Raw genomic sequence first — 19,637 nt, 5'->3', positions numbered from 1 at the left:
ATGAAAGCATATAAACCCTGATTAAGCTTTCCAGTTGGTACATTGCTAAATAGTAAGGTGGTTTGTCTTATTTTCTTTACTTTAAATACAAAAACAAAACCCACCAGCCACTATTTCACAAAACTAATTGCAATTTATCAAACAGAATCAGCCAAAAAGTTTTAACAAGTCACTGAAATTTAAAACAATTCACTGGCAAGAATTTCAATGAGGTTTGGATAGATATATTTTTAAAATATCATAGATCACTGTCAAAACCAGTAATTCAGTAGCGCAGGCACGATTTGGGAGTTTTTAGACATTTGTCAATCATGAATACCTTTAAAAATCACTTACTCCTCCACACAGCTCTTTTTTAAAAAGTTTTAAATCCAAAGACACAGCTCTAAATGACATGTTTTTTCCGCACATAAAATTCCTATGCTAATAAAAAAGCTCTCAATTCAGAGTTCACAAATCACTAGGAAAATAAAGTACATACACATCTGATACCAGTTTTTTGGGGGAAAGAGACCTAAAGTATCTTCTGTTCTTTGCAGCTGCCTTAACAGCAAATGACAATTAAATGTGTGAACAAGGTTGTCAGAGTAACACTTGTCATTCACACTACTTATGAAAACGCGCCCCAAGACTTCCAGAAGCACTAATTAAAATTAACGAAAGCTTCTCACGGGGACTTGTCAAAGAAGTACATTTTGTCATTTGCTGTTTGAGACAGGAAAACCAAATCGCCTCAAAGCTCAAGTTTTCCCTCTTAAGGTCTAAATCCAACCCACCTGCCTGCCACTGAACTGTCGAACTGTGCCCAGATGCTCAGCAAGCAACTCTTAGTAAGAGTTTCAATTTCTTCAATATAACACAACCATTCCGAGAAAAACAAAAAACAAAACAAACAAACAAAAACCTGATGGTAAAGGCGGAATGAATTTTCTCTCAGAAATCAGAAAAGAAAGGGGCGGGGGAAAGTATCTTTCCTTTTTCCTAAGGAGCGAAGAAAGGTGCAAGTTCCCATTGGTAGTTACTGGATATGTCGCTCCACTAGCCTCTTCTTTAACTCTGCGTGAATGAAGACACCCAAAACGAGAAAAATGTTAAATGATCTTACCCACCTCTAGCCCCAAAGAACCAAGCAACACTCTCACCCAGGACTCAGGTGGGCCTTTCTCACCTGGGCCCAGCAGAAGTCCGCCGTACCCACGTATAGCGCACTTTTCAGCAATACTCCTTGCGATTGGTTGACTCGGAGGAGAGCTCTCAATCCTATTGGCCACGGGAACGGTGATCGTGGGCAAGGAGGCGGGTGTTTGGGGCTGGCTCTGACAGGCCGGCTGCTTGAGTTCCCAGAGTTCCTATTGGGTCAACGCGGGAAGCTCCAAGATGGCGGCAGTGGCGACCTGCGGCACCGGCGCTGGGAGTACTAGATCTATAGTGGCTACAACCAGCAAGAACAACGTCACCAGTTTCCAGAGGAAGGGTCCTAGAGCAAGCGGTACCGACAGCGGCTGTTCTCGACTGGTGTCCATCGCGGGCACACGACCGTCGGTGCGGAATGGACAGCTGCTGGTATCTACCGGGCTCCCAGCCCTGGACCAGCTCCTAGGTCGGTTCAGAACGGAGATGTGGGCTCAAGAGAGGGAAAACTTAGGGAGGGCACCTGCCAGGAAAGCCACCCTAACCTCATATTTCTCTCTGGCCCCTCAGCCTTCGGACTTGGAGAGGATAGTCCGATCTGATAGAGATGGAGGGGAGGAAAGGTTGCATGGAGACTCCTAAATGCTGTTATTGCTCCCACTTTCGACTGTGGTTATGGCCCACCAGCCTTTTCTAGGTTACAACGGGATCCCTACATGGTTTTATCTAGAAATACTACCTAGTAAGGGGGAATCATTAATATTTGGAGACGGTTTGGCCTTCAACTCCAAGATCACCTCCTGGTCTCTGATTGCACCCTTCTGCCAACCCCAGGTAGCTTGTGGTTTCGCCTAACCTACGAAAGTTTGTGTCATTGTGAGAGATGGGCTTCATTAGAAAATGCTGAAAAAAATAACTTCCCCTCTTTCACCGCCAGGCTGCTTATTTCCTGGTTCTGAATCTTCAAACAAACTCTTGGGTTTAAGAGAATGGATGTTAAAGAATTATGTGGGTACAAAGTAGTTAAAGACTGTTGATACTGATGGTCATACCAGTATCTGCGTTAAATATATGTGTATATATTTTGTTAATTTTTTCTCTGTATATTTTGCTTCCTAGAGTTACCTTGCAAACGATATGTTTAAAGTTAATTCACATTTTAATGAGAAAAAAAGTCCAGTTCTTAGGCTTTCCTGTATAATCTCTGCAATTTTTCATGAGAAGCCTGCTGAAGAATAGCTTGTTTCATAACTGTTATATTGCAAAGATTGACCACATTAGATTGATAGGACAGAGCTGCTGTGTTAATAGAGCTTGTAAATTAGTTAATTACTATCAGAATGTTGCTTCATTAAAATTGGTCTATGTTTATATTTCATAACTTCTATATAGTGTGTGATATGTGTCAGTTAAGTCTTGTACACTTTCATAAAATATTACAAATGCCATTGCTTGTTCTTGTACTACACTTGAAATTTCTCTCTGTATTTTTGCCCCTCAAGGTACACTTTTCGTATAGGTTTAGTGCAAAGGAAATTGACAGGGCAAGCAACCTGTGAGAAAGCACAGCTTCTTGCCTCTGTTATATCATGTTCTTAACTGGATCCTGGTTATTTCTACACAAATTTAAGTATTTTCACGTAATTGTTTCAAGTCTTGCTTTCCTAAATTGCATGGTACTGAAAACAAATGATCCAAAATATCTAGTTAACAAATATTTATCCCAGCTTTTTTCCCTGTTGAGCTTTACTTGGTGTCATCCTATATTTGAACTTAAAGTTTGGAAGCTGTTCCTAGTCCTTACTGTTTTTTTTTCCCCCTAATTCAATGGGGATATGTAACTTCATTCATTTGATCCTGAATCTCTTCAAACGAAAAGGTCACATTTCTGACATTTATACCTTCATTTTCTTATTAGAATAACAAAATTTGCCTAGCACAGTTCCTGGCACATAGTTGATTCTCATTAAGTTCTTGGTTGGAAGAGAAATGTGTAGGAAAAAAAACCTGAACGAGAGATATTGAAAGGGGTAGGGGTAGGATGACTTATGTGTGAGCTCTAGAAACAGACTTAGATATAGTGACATGAACAGAATCATAAAACTAGAGACAGTGTAGGCTGATCTTTAGGCTTCAAATTTAGTGTTCTGCACTATGCTACAGCTGTTTCAAATTTTTGAGAACTCTTTAGAAGTGGCTTTAAGCATTTATCAAACCTAAGACTAATGATTTAAGTGAGTCAAAGCACCCACCAAAAAGTTAACCTAAAGCACCTTCGTAAGTGTTTCTACAGTGATATAAACATGAACTGTAATATAAAAATCTTCCAAATTTGCTTGTGAGGGACACTAGTATTTGACTGTAACAAGCTTATGCTAAAAATTGGTGTTCGTTTAAGATAATTGGAATAGGTATCAGTTTGGGGATATTTTGAACTATGTTTTTCATGTATACAGTTAACTCTCAAAGTGCACAGAAGAGGTTGTTATAATAGGAGTTAGTACATTTGGAATAATAAATATGTCCAGAAGTATTTTAGTTGTTAAGTTCTTAATGGCATTTTTGTATTACTTTTTATTTTGTATGGCTCTGTAGAGCAAATCCGTTCATTTGTTTTTCATTAAAACATTATTTGGAAGTGAAACATTTGGCTGCTAATGTGTATACACATAAATATAAGTAATTCAGATTATATTGTTATTCTAAAAAATTGGACTCAGATTGTGACAAGCCTAATATAACCATATTGTGACAAGATATAATTATAATAGGATGTTATGATATCAGAATGGTGAAACTATACTATGACATTGTGATTGTTGCCTAAATCTATTCTGTGGTTACTGTAAAACAAGTAAATATTGTAATGTCACTGCCATGCAGTGCAGTGATATTTTGCTACTGCCACTGTGATGTCAATGTAATTTTAAGCATAGATTCAGAACATATTTAAGTATATTTTTAAATATATTATACAGGCAAATTGAATGTTGGTCATTTGAAGATATGCTTATATTTCCATTCCTACTCCCAAGTGCTTCATGAATTTGACAATTCCCTATATCAGCATCTTTTAAACATGATCTAATCATATCAAAAACTTTTGTTCTGACAACTTAAATTTAGTAAATATTGATATACATTTCCCAAGTTGACCACATTGGAATTTTTCAACTTGTAAGTTTTCTAACCTCGCTTCTCAACCCTGTCCTTCCAGGACATTTATGTTGTTATATGAGGACACTATATATAAATATTTCAATTCCCTTCTTCCAGGAATCGCCAAAAAGTTTACAGTAAATAAGGGATTCTGGCAGAATTTCTTTTTTTCTAGGGTAAAAGGTGTAACTCATCTTAGGATCATATTGTCTAATCTGGGGGAATTCTCCCCCAGCCTCATCCTTCAGGTTTGACTGGCTTATTTTATGTGCTGTTTGGAATTTACTCAATTTTGACAGTCAGGTGAATGGGAAGATAGGGATTTGGGTAAAGAAGAGTCCAGGAAGAATACTCCAAAGAAGCTTGATGGTAGCTGCCATTTTCAAGGCTAATGTCAAAAAGTAAATACTGGTGGGCTTATTTCCTTTGTTCCACTGTATCTTAATTAGAATGTGGGATGTACGTTGAGTTTGGACTATATATTAAAAGTAATCCTTATTTTTGTGATTATGATAGTTTAGCAACTGATGGCTATATATTTAAGGAAAATGTAGCTTATTTGTATCAATATATAAAATTGATGTAATTTAAGAACCATTCTCACTGTTAATAGCTTTTCTATTTTGTTTCCTATATTTGCCCAGATAATAGTTGTGATAATCAAGAGTTGTCAGGATGTTTCCTACCTCCCAGAGAGAGAAGAAAAAGTAGGCTTGTTAATGAAATAAACTGCAATTTAATTTGAGGTATGGCATTAATTAAGTAGTTCAGGACATTGCTATGAACAAAGGAAGGGATATGAACTTTTTGTACATTGCATTTTCCCTAAAATGACCTTCTATAATTTTATACAAAACTATTCCTTTATAGAAAGGAATGATATAAATCACTGTTATCTTTTATGACTTTTATTTCTTTTCCCTTTTGCTTCCTGTAACTTTGAAAAAGGAGAGGCCCTTACAAAGTAAGGTATCACTTCTGGGTCATTATATCCTAATATATTAATTTGACCTTGCTCACCCAAAATTAATTAATAGCTTAATTAGAGATTTGCTTTGGGAAGTGTATGGGGATTGAATTTTCTCCCTTTAATATAATTTTCTGTGGCTCCTGGCTGGCTCAGTTGGTAGAGTATGTGACTCTTCATCTCAGAGTCATGGGCTCAAGCTCCACACTGGGCATGGAACCTATTTAAAAAAATAAATAAATAAATAAATAATTTTTTTTTAATTTAAAAAATCATTTTGTTACTATTCACATGAATAAAATAACCCTTTCTATCATATTTTAAAAATCCTAAAATCAGAAGATAATTGTCACCTAGTAAGATCTTAATTTTCTGGTAATGTTTTCTGAAGTATTAGATTTTTTTTTTCTAGTTTAAGACAAAATGCAGTGTTATTTCTTAAAATGTTAAATTTTGATGAAATTAAAACTTTAAAATATCAAACTTGCAAAGAATCTTCAAGCTTTCAAACTCATAATCTTGTATGTTGGTAAACTATTCTACCTGTATTTTTAGTAAGCTGGAGATAGACTTCTTAAGGAGATCTATAAGTAAAACCAGGAGTTTATTTGCTTAGTGACTTAAATGTATTGGTGATTTCTCTAAGATCTGGTTAAAGAGGAGAGGAGACCGTAAACAAGACCATTTTACTCCTTATGTTTTATCACAGAAATAGGATGATTGCTTCCTTACCTATTAACCTGCCAAACATTTTAGTGAACTAATGGGAAAAGATAGTCTATTTTAATTGGGAACTATTAATTGGAACGGTGTTGCTTTTGAAATTAAATAAAATTACTAATGGATTTCTGAATTTAAAGATCTATTAAAATGAGCTTTGGTTGAATGTATCATGTCAAGATATCCTGTCATGGTTGGTTGCTGAAGCTTTTTATTTTTTGATGAGTACATGGCTACAAACATTCAAACTTACTTACAGTTAGAACCTCAGTATATCACGTGAGATATATCAAAATACCTTATACAGAGTTATTTTAGGGAAATGTGAGGTCTCGTCACCCTGAAATTTGGAAGAATAGAGGAACTTTGCTGCTATATATGTGTATGTATGTACATGTCAAATCATTTTCCCTCATACATAGAATAAAAGTTTGATTTTTAAAATAGTTAATCAGGTGGCTTCATCTTATTCCCCATGACCAACCTTCAATAAATGACCAACCTTTATTTAAGCCATCCAAATTTAAGTCTAGTGAATTTACATGATAGAGCCCTTTAGAAAAAAAGATAATTGCCTTTTTGTAAGAGAAGTCCTGATAGAATATTCAGATGTCTGATTAAAGTCATTAAAATGTCCTCATTTGTTTTAAGTAATGTTCAAATTTTCCAAACATTAGAAATTTAATGTACATAAGATTTAAAATTTAATTAGGTGGCATTTCCTGAATTATCTGAAACTGGATTATTTGTATAATTCTGACAGAAAATTACCTTTTTAGTCTTCTCTCATTTGTGTAATGCTTTGCTTAACTAGTTCATCAATGGGAAGTATTCTTACTAATTCTTACTATTATAGTGATCCCTATTTATCAAATAATGGTATATCTTTAATGAAAAATAAGCCAGAATGGTAACAGCTCTTACTGAGTACCTCTCTGAGCCAGACACGTGAGCTAGGTATCGTTTCCTTTAATTGGGAAACTATTCCTGGATCTGTTCTTAAAGTCCCACTGTGAATGACATTCACAAAAAAAATTCTGTATCTAACTATTTCAGTTGTAGGCCTTATATAAATTCTTTTTTTAAAATTTTTTATTGTTATGTTAATCACCATATATTACATAATTTGTTTTGATGTACTGTTCCATGATTCATTGTTTGTGCATAACACCCAGTGCTCCATGCAGAATGTGCCCTCCTCAATACACATCACCAGGCTTAACCCATCCCCCCACCCTCCTCCCCTCCAGAAACCTCAGTTTGTTTTTCAGAGTCCATCATCTCTCCTGGTTCGTCTCTCCCTCTGACTTACTCCCCTTCATTCTTCCTCTCCTGCTATCTTCTTTTTCTTTTTTCTTAAAATATGTTGCGTTATTTGTTTCAGAAGTACAGATCTGTGATTCAACAGTCTTACACAATTCTTATATAAATTCTTAACTTCAGGCTACATGAATGTAGACCCAGAGATGTTTAGATAAGAAATCTAAATCTTTCCTATAAGAAATAGGTTAAGGAAAGAAAACCAGGTAACTTTTTAATAGTACCTGCTCTAGACACTGCAGTATCTGTTATGTACATCTATTAGTTTGTCTTAAATATACGCAGAATGGTGATTGGGTATTTAAATGCTTGTTTTTGCATGTAAGAGAGAAATAACTGGAAAGTAGTTTAAAAGGCTCAAAATGCATTAAAAAAAGTGCTCAAAATGGATTAAAAAATTAGTGGTCTATATGTAGCACAAACTATAAAAGTAGACATTTAATCTAATCTTAGAGAAAATCTTTTTGCTCAGATCCTTTATGGTTGTTATCCTATATATTTCAGTTTATGTGAATCTTTTAGTTAGAACAAAATTTGAAGTTATCCTGTATAGCCTGGTATGGCTTTAAATGCTATATTGAAAGAACCTATCTAAATGTGAAATTAAAATATATATTTAGTCCTATAACAAATCCACCTAAACATAAAAATACATAAAGTACTAGTTTTTTTTTAAAATCTTCTCTAATAATTTGAAATATTCTATTTAGAGTCATAAAGTCACCAAATGTTGCGTTGTATTCTGTGTTCATGTATGTTATCAAATTTCAAACTCTTTGAAAGATAACATTTATGCATATTTGCAGGGAAAAGTAAACACTATCAAAGGAACTTTTCATACTTAAGTTTTTCTATATAATGTTTGCCACTACAAAATTTGTTGGAGGAAAAGTTCTTTATTGGTATTCTAAATGTTTCTTTCACAGTTTTATGCACCAAAACCAAAAACCACTGGTAGAATTGTCTTCAATTGTCAAACAATTTTGAGTACTTTCTTTTTAAATTACTTTAAATACATTTCATTCTTTGATATACATATTTTATTCTTTTTTAAGTGAATTTGCTAGTATAATTTATAACAATAGTAATACTTTGACAAATGTTTTTACAAATGTTGCACAAAATATTTGTACTCAAATGTCTTTTTAGTGTAGTTCTTGTTTTCTACAATTTGATTTTAAATTGATTTTTATTGAACCACTATTTGAGTTATATGCTCATAACTGTATTGTCCTAATTCAGATATTCAAAAGAACATTTTCTGCTATTAAAAATGTATTTTGTGATTGTGACTTTTTTGTTTGAAATTATGAAAATATTGTTTATTTTAAATTCTAAATGTATTTAAGAATATGTCCAGTCTTTGTGTATATTATTCATATTGAAAAAAAGAATTACTTTTAATTGTCAGGTTTTTCTTCCCCCAAGACTTATTAAATTTGAGTTTAAATATTAAAGTGGAATTTCTATTATAATAACCTTTCCTATGTTGTACTTCTGTAGTATTAAGTTACTGTGAACATTTAGGTCTTGGCTATTGAGTTAATTTATTAACAGATACTAAATATAACATTATTAGAACATGTAACCACAGTTATGTTGAATGCTGCATGGTCCTATCACAGGAGAAGGGAGTATAGTACAGTATATTATGAAAGTAATTGTAATGTGTAGTGTATAATTACATATAATATGTAATTATTTCATAATAGCACCTTAAGCAAAGTATTGCAAAGGTAATTAAAATGTTGTTCTCGTCTGCAATTTTAAAGTTATTCAAGTTGCTGTCCTTGATAAAGCTTAACTTTTATGCTAAAGTTAATGTGTATAAAAGGGTAGATTAATTTTCTTCTTTGTTTTGTTTCATTTCCAGGTGGAGGTTTGGCTGTTGGAACAGTTCTTCTAATTGGTTAGTATAGCATACACATTTTGTTCTTCCTGATCAGAGTTTTCTATTGTGCATAATGACTTCATGGGTTTACCTATTCTGATATTAAATATATAACTTTCTGTAAGAGTTAAGGTAAATTAGAAAGGAAATACCTTAAGTTTTAATTCGAATTCAAATGTTGATTTGAACTTGAAATAAATGAAGCAAGTATATCTGAAAATATAACTCTGGTAATTTAAAAATGTTCACAGTGCATTTTCCTCCATTTCTTTTTAAAAAGGTTAAAATTAATGCCAATTGATTTTTTTAAATCTGTGTTTATAGTGGGATTATTATAGTGATTAATTTGAGAAGTTGATGTACCAATAAGTCCACTGTACATGTATCATACATTTTTATTATTATTTTCTTCTTATTGAAAGAAAAGTAACAGATAAAGCATATTTTTTTCATGTTTAAGTGTCAATAGTTCTGATTTAATTATATGTACATAATCTGATTTGCCTTACTGTTTAGCTTAGATCATAGAATCTGGAATTGAAATAAGCCTTGGCAGTTACGTAGTCAAAGAGCCCAACTAGCCATAAATCACTTTTCCATCATTGTTGACAGTATCAAACACAATTTGAATACATATTATATAATTTAAAAGGCTCACTACTTCACAAAACTATGCATTGTCATTGAAAGTACTGTGATTTATTAGAAAGTTCATTTCTTTTAAAGATTTTATTTATTAGAGAGAGAGCAAGCACAGGCAGAGGGAGCAGCAGAGGGAGAAGGAGAAGCAGAGGGAGAGGGAGCAGCAGAGGGAGAGGGAGCAGCAGACCCCCTGCTGAGGCAGGAGCCCGTGGCGGGGCTCGATCCCAGCACCCCGGGATCACGGCCTGAGCCAAAGGCAGGCACTTAACCGACTGAGCCACCCAGGTGCCCCAGAAAGTTCTTTATATTAATGTTTAAGTAATTCAACAGATTTGTTGTTTCTAATTTTATTCTCTGATGTAATACAGAATTAACTTATGTACTTCATCACGTGACACTCTTAAAATATTTGAAAATATTTTATTACCTCAAATCTTCTCTAAACGAAATAGAGACAGGTTTTTAAACTGTTTTTTACGTGTTGTAGTTTTCATGTTCCTCACTCTCCTGGTTGTTCTTTTGTCATACCTATCATACTGGCATTGTCTCTTCAACTGTACTCGCAACTGAATACAATATTCCAAATTTACTATGCCTACACTCAGCATATTGAGACTATAAAATGTGATAATTTAGACAGAATTATTATTTCTAGGAACGAATAAAATTATTTTATATTCATTGACATCTCTTAAGGTAGCAATGAAATGTGTTACTCTGCCCCAGGACTGCAAAATGGTGGTGTTTTAAATTTGGTATGTACAGAAGCATTTGTCTAATAAATGAAGCTCTATCTGGAAAACTCAAAAGAGATGTGTAGTACATCTTATTCCCCATCTCTGCTGGATAATTAAAGACTAATGATAATAGTGAGAGCTGCCCTAAAAATCTTACTATGGGTCAGTATTGTGCTAAGTGTTTTACTTTTTAGATTTTACTTATTATTTATTTGAGAAAGAGCACAAGTGGGCAGAGGGACAGGGAGAAACAGGCTCCCCACTGAGCAGGGAGCCCATCTCGGGCTCGATCCCAGGACCCTGAGATCATGGCCTGAGCTGACGGCAGACGCTTAACCAACTGAACCCCCCAGGTGCCCTGTGCTAAGGGTTTTATACATGGTTTTTCCATTAATATAACAACATTGTAAAATGTTACATGTAATCCATATTATTCTCATCTTATACTTTAAAAAATAAGGCTCACAGGGGTGAAGTACCTTTCCGATTATCACACAGCGAGTGAAAGAACTAGGATTTGAATTCTGGTATGACTGAAAAGCCCGTGTTTTTATAACTGTGCTCTGAAGCTTTCTTACATGCTTCATTTAATAGCCATAAACAGTAAAATAGGAGTTTTGTATCTTTTTAGAATAAAGTTTTAAATAGTAAATTAAGCCTACATTTGTGGGTTTTTTTCTTTTAATAAATTTTCAAATTTCTAAACTTGAAAGAGCCCTCAATTAATTCACAATAAGGACAGAAGTTGCAGCAATGCCGAAAAATTCTTTTTTTTTAAGAGAACAAACTGGTGGTTGCCAGAAGAGATGATGGTGGGGGGAGGGGGAGTAAAATGAGTGAAGGGGAGTGGGAGGTACAGGCTTCCAGTTATGGAATGCATTAATCACAGCGGTGAAAGGTAGAGCATAGGGATTATAGTCAATGGTATTATAATAGGGTTATTTGATGAGAGATTGTAGCCACACTTGTGGTAAACGTAGCATAAAGGTATAGAATTGTTGAATTAATATGTTGTACACCTGAAACTAATGTAACATTGTGTGTCAGCTGTACTTCAACAAAAAAATTAATAATAAAATTAAACTTTTTTTTTAAAGATTTTATTTATTTGGTAGAGAGAGACAGCAAGAGAGGGAACACAAGCAGGGGGAGTGGGAGAGGGAGAAGCAGGCCTCCCGCTGAGCAGGGAGCCCGATGTAGGGCTCAATCCCAGGACCCTGAGATCATGACCTGAGCCGAAGGCAGACGCTTAATGACTGAGCCACCCAGGTGCCCCAAAATTAGATTTTTTGAAAAAGAAAAAATGTTCTTATTTTACATAATCAGCATTTCTTCATTCCAGTCAGAAAGTTTTGTCTCCATAATAGTAAAACAATATAAAAGGCTATTAAGATTTTTCAAGTGTGCAATATTTGTTAGAGATTGATTTATACAGTAGCAGCTTATTGCTACCTAAAATATATTAATTTTTAAAAATCATGCTATTGAGTCATTTTGGTTCTGTGTTCAGTCATCATATTTGAACGCAACCATTAATTTCTATGCAGCTCTTGGTTGCAAAATACCTGCCAAGTTCTTGCCAGCCATTCACTTCGATCACTACAATATAATTTCCTGGACACTTACCTAGGGCTTAGTGCCCAAGTCTCTGAATAATAGACAACATTTAATAAAAAATTAAGTAAAATATGTTCTATAAAATATTTGTGCCACCCATTAGTCTTTAAAGTACTATTTAAGAACCTGAGGTACAGAATTATTCCTAACAGTAGACAAAAGACGGAGAAATACCCTGTAATTGAGAAGTTCTAGAAATGGTGATGTCAGTCTCATTTTTAAAAACTTATCTTTTAGTAAATAAAGAATGAATGAAGGATTTTATGGACAAAATATTTCAGTTTTAATGTCAATAAATAAATACATAGAATACAAAGGGATATGTAGAGAATATTAGGTTGTCCTTTGAGGTGCTCAGTCCCTGTACTCAGAGACAATACTGTCCTGGTATCCTTCCCAAATATTTCTACTGAAGTAATAAACATGGGGACACTCTGCTTTTTCCACTTAATACATCTTAGAGATCAGTCTATGTGCAATTATATGCTATTCTAACAACTGCATAAGATTTCATTATATGGATGTGCCATAATTTATTTAAATAATTCTCTATTGATGAATCTAAGTTCCATTCTTCTATTGCTAACAGTGCTATGTACATAATCTTGTATATAAGCTTTGCAAACATTTGTAAATATCTGTAGAATAAATTCCAAGATACAGACTCGCTTAGTTGAGGCATGTTAAATTGTATTAGATATTATTAGATTGTTCTCTGAAGAGGGAGATGCCATCTTTTACTTCAGTCAGTCAGCAGTTAAAAGAATACACCGGTGAGTTCACCTTTACCCTTGACAACACTGTGTATTACCAAACATTTAAATCTTTACTAGTCTAAACAAGTGAAAAGTGAAGAATGGCATTTCCTCATTTGGGCCTGGGACTTTTCGCTTTGATGACTAAAAATCTGGAATTACTATAATAGTTTTTAAAATGTGCAACTAAATTTTAATTCTTTTCTAAAGGGGAAGTATCTGTGAATGATACTAAGGATCCAGTGATGATTGATAATTCATTCAATAAATGTTCATTGAACACATGGGTGTATGCTAGATATTGGGGTTACAAATATAAATCAGATACTCTCTTCCCTTAAGGAACTTTGCACCTATGGAGGAGACATAGGTAAAGCAAATAATTACAATATAATAAGTTAAATACCATAATAGATGTGTCTATTATTACATTTTAACATGGGTTGTAGCTAGAACAAGGGGCTGCTATTGATTTTTGTATATTGATCTTATAACCAGCAACTTTTGGAATAGTTTATAGATTCACTTGAATATTATGAGTAGGCAGTCATCTTCTGCAAATATTGACGATGTTACTTCATAACAGATTCTGATATCTTGCAATTGGGTGCTTCCATAACAAATACTAAAAAATAGGAGTGTGGCTTTGGAACCAGGTAATAGGCAAAAGCTGGAAGGATTTTTGAGGAGCATATTAATTAAAGAAAGCCTAAATTGCCATGAACAGATTGTTAGTAGAAATCTGTACTCTGATGACACTGTACTCTGATGAGAGGGAAAAGAACTGAGATCCCTGTTACAGAAAGCTGAAGGATGGGGCATCCTTGTTATACAGTAGCAAAAAGCATAGTGACATTGTTGTCTGCAGTTGTATGGGAATAGAACACATGCCTAATGAACTTGGTCTAGCAAAGGAGTTGTTTTTTTTTTATAGTGAGTAATAAGGAAAAGCTCAGACAAGAATAACTAAAGCATAGCAACAGACTTTTTAAAAAGTCTATCTTTGATGAAATATCAATTCACCAACATATACTAGGTATTCAGTAACTGTTGAATTAATGATTGAATAAAAGAATATGAGAGGTATAAGGCAAAGGCCTTGCCTTTATAGTCTGGTTTTTCTGTAAAGCTGGTATTTTGAATCTTCTCAGTATTATTTATGCCCTACTATCAACTTCTAAGTGTTAAAGATTTTTGAAAATATGCATAACTGTGATAATTTAGTTTCATCATCTATTAGCTTTTCTTTAGAAAACCTTAAAGCAGGGGGCACCTGGGTGGCTCAATTAAGCATCCAACCCTATGTTTCAGCTCAGGTCATGATCTCAGTGTCATGGGATAGAACCCCATGTTGGGCTTCATCCTCAGGCTCTGCTTGAGATTCTCTCCCTTCCCCTCTGCCCCTCCCCCTGCTTGTTTTCTCTCTCTCTAAAATAAAATATCTCCATGGGGCCCCTGGGCAACTCAGTTGGTTAAGTGGCCAACTCTGGATTTCAGCTAAGGTCATGCTCTCAGAGTACTGGGATCAAGCCCCCTTTTGGGCTCTAGCTGGATGGGGAGTCTGGTTGGGATTCTCTCTCTCCCTCTCCCTCTGCCCTTCCCCCTGCTCATATGTGTGCAACTTGTATAGTAGATGAAGTCTGCCTTAAAAAATGGTTCAGGGGTGCCTGGGTGGCTCAGATGGTTAAGCGTCTGCCTTCGGCTCAGGTCATGATTCCAGGGTCCTGGGATCGAGCCCCACATTGGGCTCTTGGCTCAGCAGGGAGCCTGCTTCTCCCTCTCCCTCTGCCTCTTCCCCTGCTCATGCTCCCTCTCTGTATCTCTGTGTCTCAAATGAATAAATAAAATCTTTTTTTAAAAAATGGTTCAATAGCTCCAAATATAAACCAATTATGGAGATATAAAGTCAGTGGATAGGAGCATAGGGCATTACTATATTGCTCATCACTCAAAGATTTTTTTTTTTATTCCAGAAGTTAAAGAAATTTAAAGCATGAAGATGGTTTGCATTGATAGGTTTTCATTATAGATTGTCAAGTTTTTAACCATTTCTCTTAAAAGAGATTACTCACTTACCGAGGCAATTGTCTGCATAAGTGTGTACATGCACATGAGTATGGGCTTGCAGAGCAGTGTATTTACAGTGTCAGTAGCAATAGAACTATGAAAACTATAGAGATAGCACTGCCAGAAACCCAGGTAGATCTATTTTAGGTCTTCCAAATACAGCTGAATAAATGAATATGAATTTATAACAGGCCATTTTCAATTGAATAACCAAGGTACCCCTACATTTACTTAGAAAATCAAAGATAAACTTTTCCCAAAACATGTTTCATTCTTTAGTACTGGACTGGGTTTTGAGATGTTTATATTTAAATTGCTTTCTGACGGTCTGGCACAAAGATAAATTTGGGACATCTTAAAAGTATCAAAAGTGAAGGAATGGCATAAATATTTAGAGTTTATATAGCTTCTTTTAAAATAAAGGATCTTAATCTGTTTGCAGTGATATTGAGCATCAAGAGGTTTAATAGAAGTTGTCATTAAAATACAAGTTATGTGACACTTATGAGTGCATTATTTTTAATCTCTTATGTTAATTATATCATTTTAGTTCAGAAGTAGGAAATAAATGATATACCGTTAGACAATTACAACTAGCTATGAATGTAACTTTTGTATTAGTTACCTATTACTGTGTAACAATATTAACACAAGCTTAGTTTTAAAACAAAACACATTTATTGGGGCGCCTGGGCGGCTCAGTTGGTTAAGCGGCTGCCTTCGGCTTAGGTCATGGTCCCAGGGTCCTGGGATTGAGCCCCACATTGGGCTCCCTGCTCAGCAGGGGGCCTGCTTCTCCCTCTGCTGTTCCCTCTGCTTGTGCTCTCTCTCTCTCTCTATCAAATAAATAAATAAATAAATAATCTTTAAAAAAAAACACATTTATTATCCCATGTTTTTTGTGTGTTGGGAGTGCAAGCAAAGTTTATCAGGGTCCTCTGCAAGCCAACAGTCAAACTCAGGACTGGGTTCTCATCTGAAGGCTTGGCAGGGGAAGGATCTGCTTTCAAGCTCACATGGTTGTTGGCAGCATTCAGTGCCTTGCTGCCTGTAAGTCAAGGGCAGCTCACAACATGGTATCTTATTTCTTCAAAACCAGTGACGAAGAATATATCTCAGCAAGACAGACATTATAGTCTTATGTAATAGAAGGGTGACATCCCATTACCTTTGCCAACTTCTTCTGGTTAGAAACAAGTCACAGCTTCCACACACACACTCAAAAAGAGGAAATTATACAAAGGCATGAATACCAGGAAATAGGAATTATGGGACTCACCTTAGAATCTGCCACTCTTTTCACAATTTTAATTTGTTATTATTTCATGTAATAGCAAAAACTAAGCATTCTCAATATATCCTTCACAGGATATTATGATATTTTCTCATCTTCAACCTTTTTGAAATTGCTGAGTTATATATTTTCTTCTACACCATGTAATAAATTCTAAGCATTTGCCCTATTATGCACAAGTTGGCAAACTATAGCCTGTAGGCCAGTGACCTATCTCTAAATAAAGTTTTATTAGAACACAACCATGCATAATTATTTGTACATTGTCTATGGTTGCTTCTGTGGTACAAGGGCAGAGTTGAATAGTTTCAACAGAGACTGTATGTACAGTTCACAAGTCTGAAAAACTTATTTTCTGACTCTTTAAGAAAAAGCTTACCAATAGCTGTTTTATATTCTGTATTTTTCTTAACTTATATTATGGTAGTACAACTTGTTGAAAGATTGAAATAGGACAAACTGGTATCCATGCAGTTCTTTAGTAAAACCACCTGACCTTTTGTCCTGAAGCATATAAGCACCTACAATGTGTTTAGCACTGCTAGGCAGTATAAATCTTGGGTTTTACCCTTTCTGAACTTAAACTGGATGTTGATTGCACATGGAATAAATATGAACAGTACATATATAATATACAGATGTTTTTGCAGATGTAAGAGGTATAGAAAAGGCTTAAATTGAATCAAACTATGGGTAGAAATTGAGGGGAAATGAATAGAGAAAAGTACTCATATGGAAAACTGTATTAAATGCACAAAAGTAGATATCAACGCATTATGCTTATGTAATAAGTGAAAGCTCTTCTAAAGTAGAGATTATTTATTTAGAATTAGAGGGAAAGTTTGGCTTCCTTCCCCTGGGTCTCTTGCCTCAACTACCTACTTGTAGAATTCAAATTGTAAAACTTCAGAACCTTAGACCAGTTTCTCAAATTGCAGTGTGCAGAGACGAGGCTGTTTACTTTTCATCCACCAGAGGACTCCTGGGATTTTTGTTTGTTTAACTTTATGGCCAGCTAAATCCATCATGCTTTACCTCTTTGTTATCTTTGGTCACTGTCCAAGAATTAAGCTATTCTAATGATCTTCTCTGTTACTTTTATCTCCGTAATACTCTTTTTTTCTCTGTAGATTCAATTTCCTACTCTTCTTATCCCTTCTAAATCTTTCCAGTTTGCTTTCTATAATACCTGTTTCATGTAAAACAAACTCTAATGTCTTAAAAATTATCATTAAATATTTTATTGAAATATATAACATTTATTGAGGATTTACTGTGTACTGGGTATCATGCTGTGCCTTTGACATGTATTTTATCATTTAGTTTCACAGCAATCAGAGGAAATGTCTATATTTTACAGGAGATTGGAATTTTGAGAGAAGCCAAGTAACTTGCCCAGAGTCACACACTTAGTAGCTAAGATTTGCAAGTGGGTTTCTCTGACATTAAATCCTCATTTTACACTAAAACGTGATAATTTACCTTAACATTTTTTTCCAGATGAGATTTATACTTTTGGCTTTTCTACCTTTTATATCATCTCACTGCTGCCATAGAGTGACTTCTTAGTTGTCTCTATCATTTATTGGAGACCTTCATGATCTCCAACCTCAAGTAAGCTTTCAGCATTTGCCAGTGAACTTTTGTATCTGTCATCACCTCTTTTTCATTCTCAATAACTTCAGTGGTCTTTTAAAACCTTCTTGTCCTCAAACATCTAACATTACTACTTCCTTCCTCATTTTCTCAGATAACTTGCAGTATTTTACATGGGAACAGTAGTCTCTTCAGATGAGAACTCACCCAAATTCCCATTGTCAAACTTCAATACTTACTTCTACCCATACATGGGAAGATGTCCTGTACCTTCTCCTGTTTGAGAATCGTCCTTTCACCTGGACATTAGCTCTTTCCCTTCCACCTTTCCAAGGAGTGGCAATATCAATTTTCTCTTCTTTAACTTCTCCTTCTTTTTTAGTTCTTTCCCCTGTGTACTTAAACATGCTCAATCTGTTTTCAAGCCTTATTTCTTTTTTGAAAGGGAAAATTCTTTGTCCTTAACCCCACTCCTCTAACCATCCCTTTTTCTCTTCCCTTTTATAGCCAAGCCTCTTGAGTAGTCTGTACCTCTTTTATGTTTCCACTATATTTCAGTCATTGCTCAGTTTACTTCAGGCATAGCACAGCACTGAAGCCACCTTAGCCAGAGACATTAGTGACCTTCTCATGGCTAAACCCAAGAAATACTTCTCTGGTCTCTTCCTTCTTGATCTCTGCAACAATTGATACAGTTACGCACTCTTTTGCTGAAGTACTCTCTTCCTTTGGACCTTTTATAACATTCTTGTCTGGTTTTCCTTCTACCCCTCTGCTTTCGTTTTTTAAGACTCCTTTGCCTCTAATTTAAAATATTGGTATCTCTTCTCTCTTCTAGTGCTACATATACTCTCCCTGGGAGATCTCAGTTCCTGCCATAACTAGAATGACGGGGGAGGGGGGACTCATTTTATGAAAGTAATCAGTAATCTCTAGTCATTGCTACATACATAGGATCCACAGAGAAATGCGGAGATCATATTCAACTCCCTACTCAACATTTTCTCTTGAATATCTTACAGGCACCTCAAAATTAATGTGTCTAGAGCTGAACTTTCCTTATCTCCAAATTCTATTCCATTCCTCTTCCTGTGATTCCTGGATTATTCAGTCTACCAAGTGACACATGCCAGAGACCTGAGTGATGTATTTGTATCTCACACTGTATGCATCCAGTAATCATTAAATCCCAAGGTTTTTAACCTTTTAAGTATTTTAAAATTCTACTTCTCTCTATTCTTACTACTGTGACCCTAATCCACAAATCTCACTGAAATTATTGTAAGAGCTTCTTAAATTGCTTCCAGTGTTTTCTTCAGTTCATTTTCATACTATAGCTAGAATGAACTTTCTGATATAAAATCTAATCATGTTGTATCCTTGCTTAAGACCTTTCTGTGCTCTCTATCGATCTTAACATAAGGTCCATATTCTGTAGCCTGGACTATAGGGCCTTTAATGATCTACCCCTGCTGATTCACTTCAACCTTATCTCTTCTCATGCTCTCACCTCTTTCCTCAAGCCTTCTGTTTATCACCCTAGGCTTTTAATTCCATCCAAGTGCCATTCTCTCCAGGCCATTGCTTAAATTATTTCTTGCTGACTCTTTTTTCCCTTTCTTTCTGCTTTTTTTTAAATTTAAATTCAATTAATTAACAAAATGTATTATTTGTTTCAGGGGTACAGGTCTGTGATTCATCAGCCTTATATAATACCCAGTGTTCATTACATCCCATGCCC

At 35.0% G+C, this 19,637-nt stretch overlaps 2 protein-coding genes across 14 annotated transcripts in view; one reads left to right on the top strand and one right to left on the bottom strand.

Annotated features, from left to right (window-relative positions):
• The window catches only part of IMMP1L (inner mitochondrial membrane peptidase subunit 1), a 74,465-nt gene extending 73,240 nt beyond the window's left edge, over positions 1–1,225 (bottom strand). For 2 of the 11 annotated variants that reach the window (XM_025878824.2, XM_025878823.2), the window contains exon 1: positions 1,110–1,225. The gene's annotated coding sequence lies outside the window, so the exon portion shown is untranslated. Of the gene's footprint in view, positions 1–776; positions 957–1,109 lie in introns of those variants that run through there. The other 9 variants (XM_073904817.1, XM_025878825.2, XM_073904818.1 and 6 more) reach the window with 7 other exon arrangements.
• Positions 1,226–1,357: 132 nt separating this feature from the next.
• The window catches only part of ELP4 (elongator acetyltransferase complex subunit 4), a 255,115-nt gene continuing 236,835 nt past the window's right edge, over positions 1,358–19,637 (top strand). For all 3 annotated transcript variants that reach the window (XM_073904814.1, XM_025878935.2, XM_073904813.1), the window contains exons 1-2: positions 1,358–1,600; positions 9,171–9,206. In XM_073904814.1, coding sequence (XP_073760915.1) covers positions 1,378–1,600; positions 9,171–9,206 — 259 coding nt within the window. In that variant the 5' untranslated portion in view covers positions 1,358–1,377. The remainder of the gene's footprint in view (positions 1,601–9,170; positions 9,207–19,637) is intronic.

Source organism: Callorhinus ursinus, unplaced genomic scaffold (genome assembly GCF_003265705.2).
Source record: "Callorhinus ursinus isolate GAN/ISIS: 27379988/994484 unplaced genomic scaffold, GSC_fseal_2.0 scaffold21, whole genome shotgun sequence".
NCBI classification, from domain to species: Eukaryota; Metazoa; Chordata; class Mammalia; order Carnivora; family Otariidae; genus Callorhinus; species Callorhinus ursinus.
Note: the sequence above shows the minus strand (reverse complement) of the source record. Positions and strands in the feature narration are given on the sequence as shown.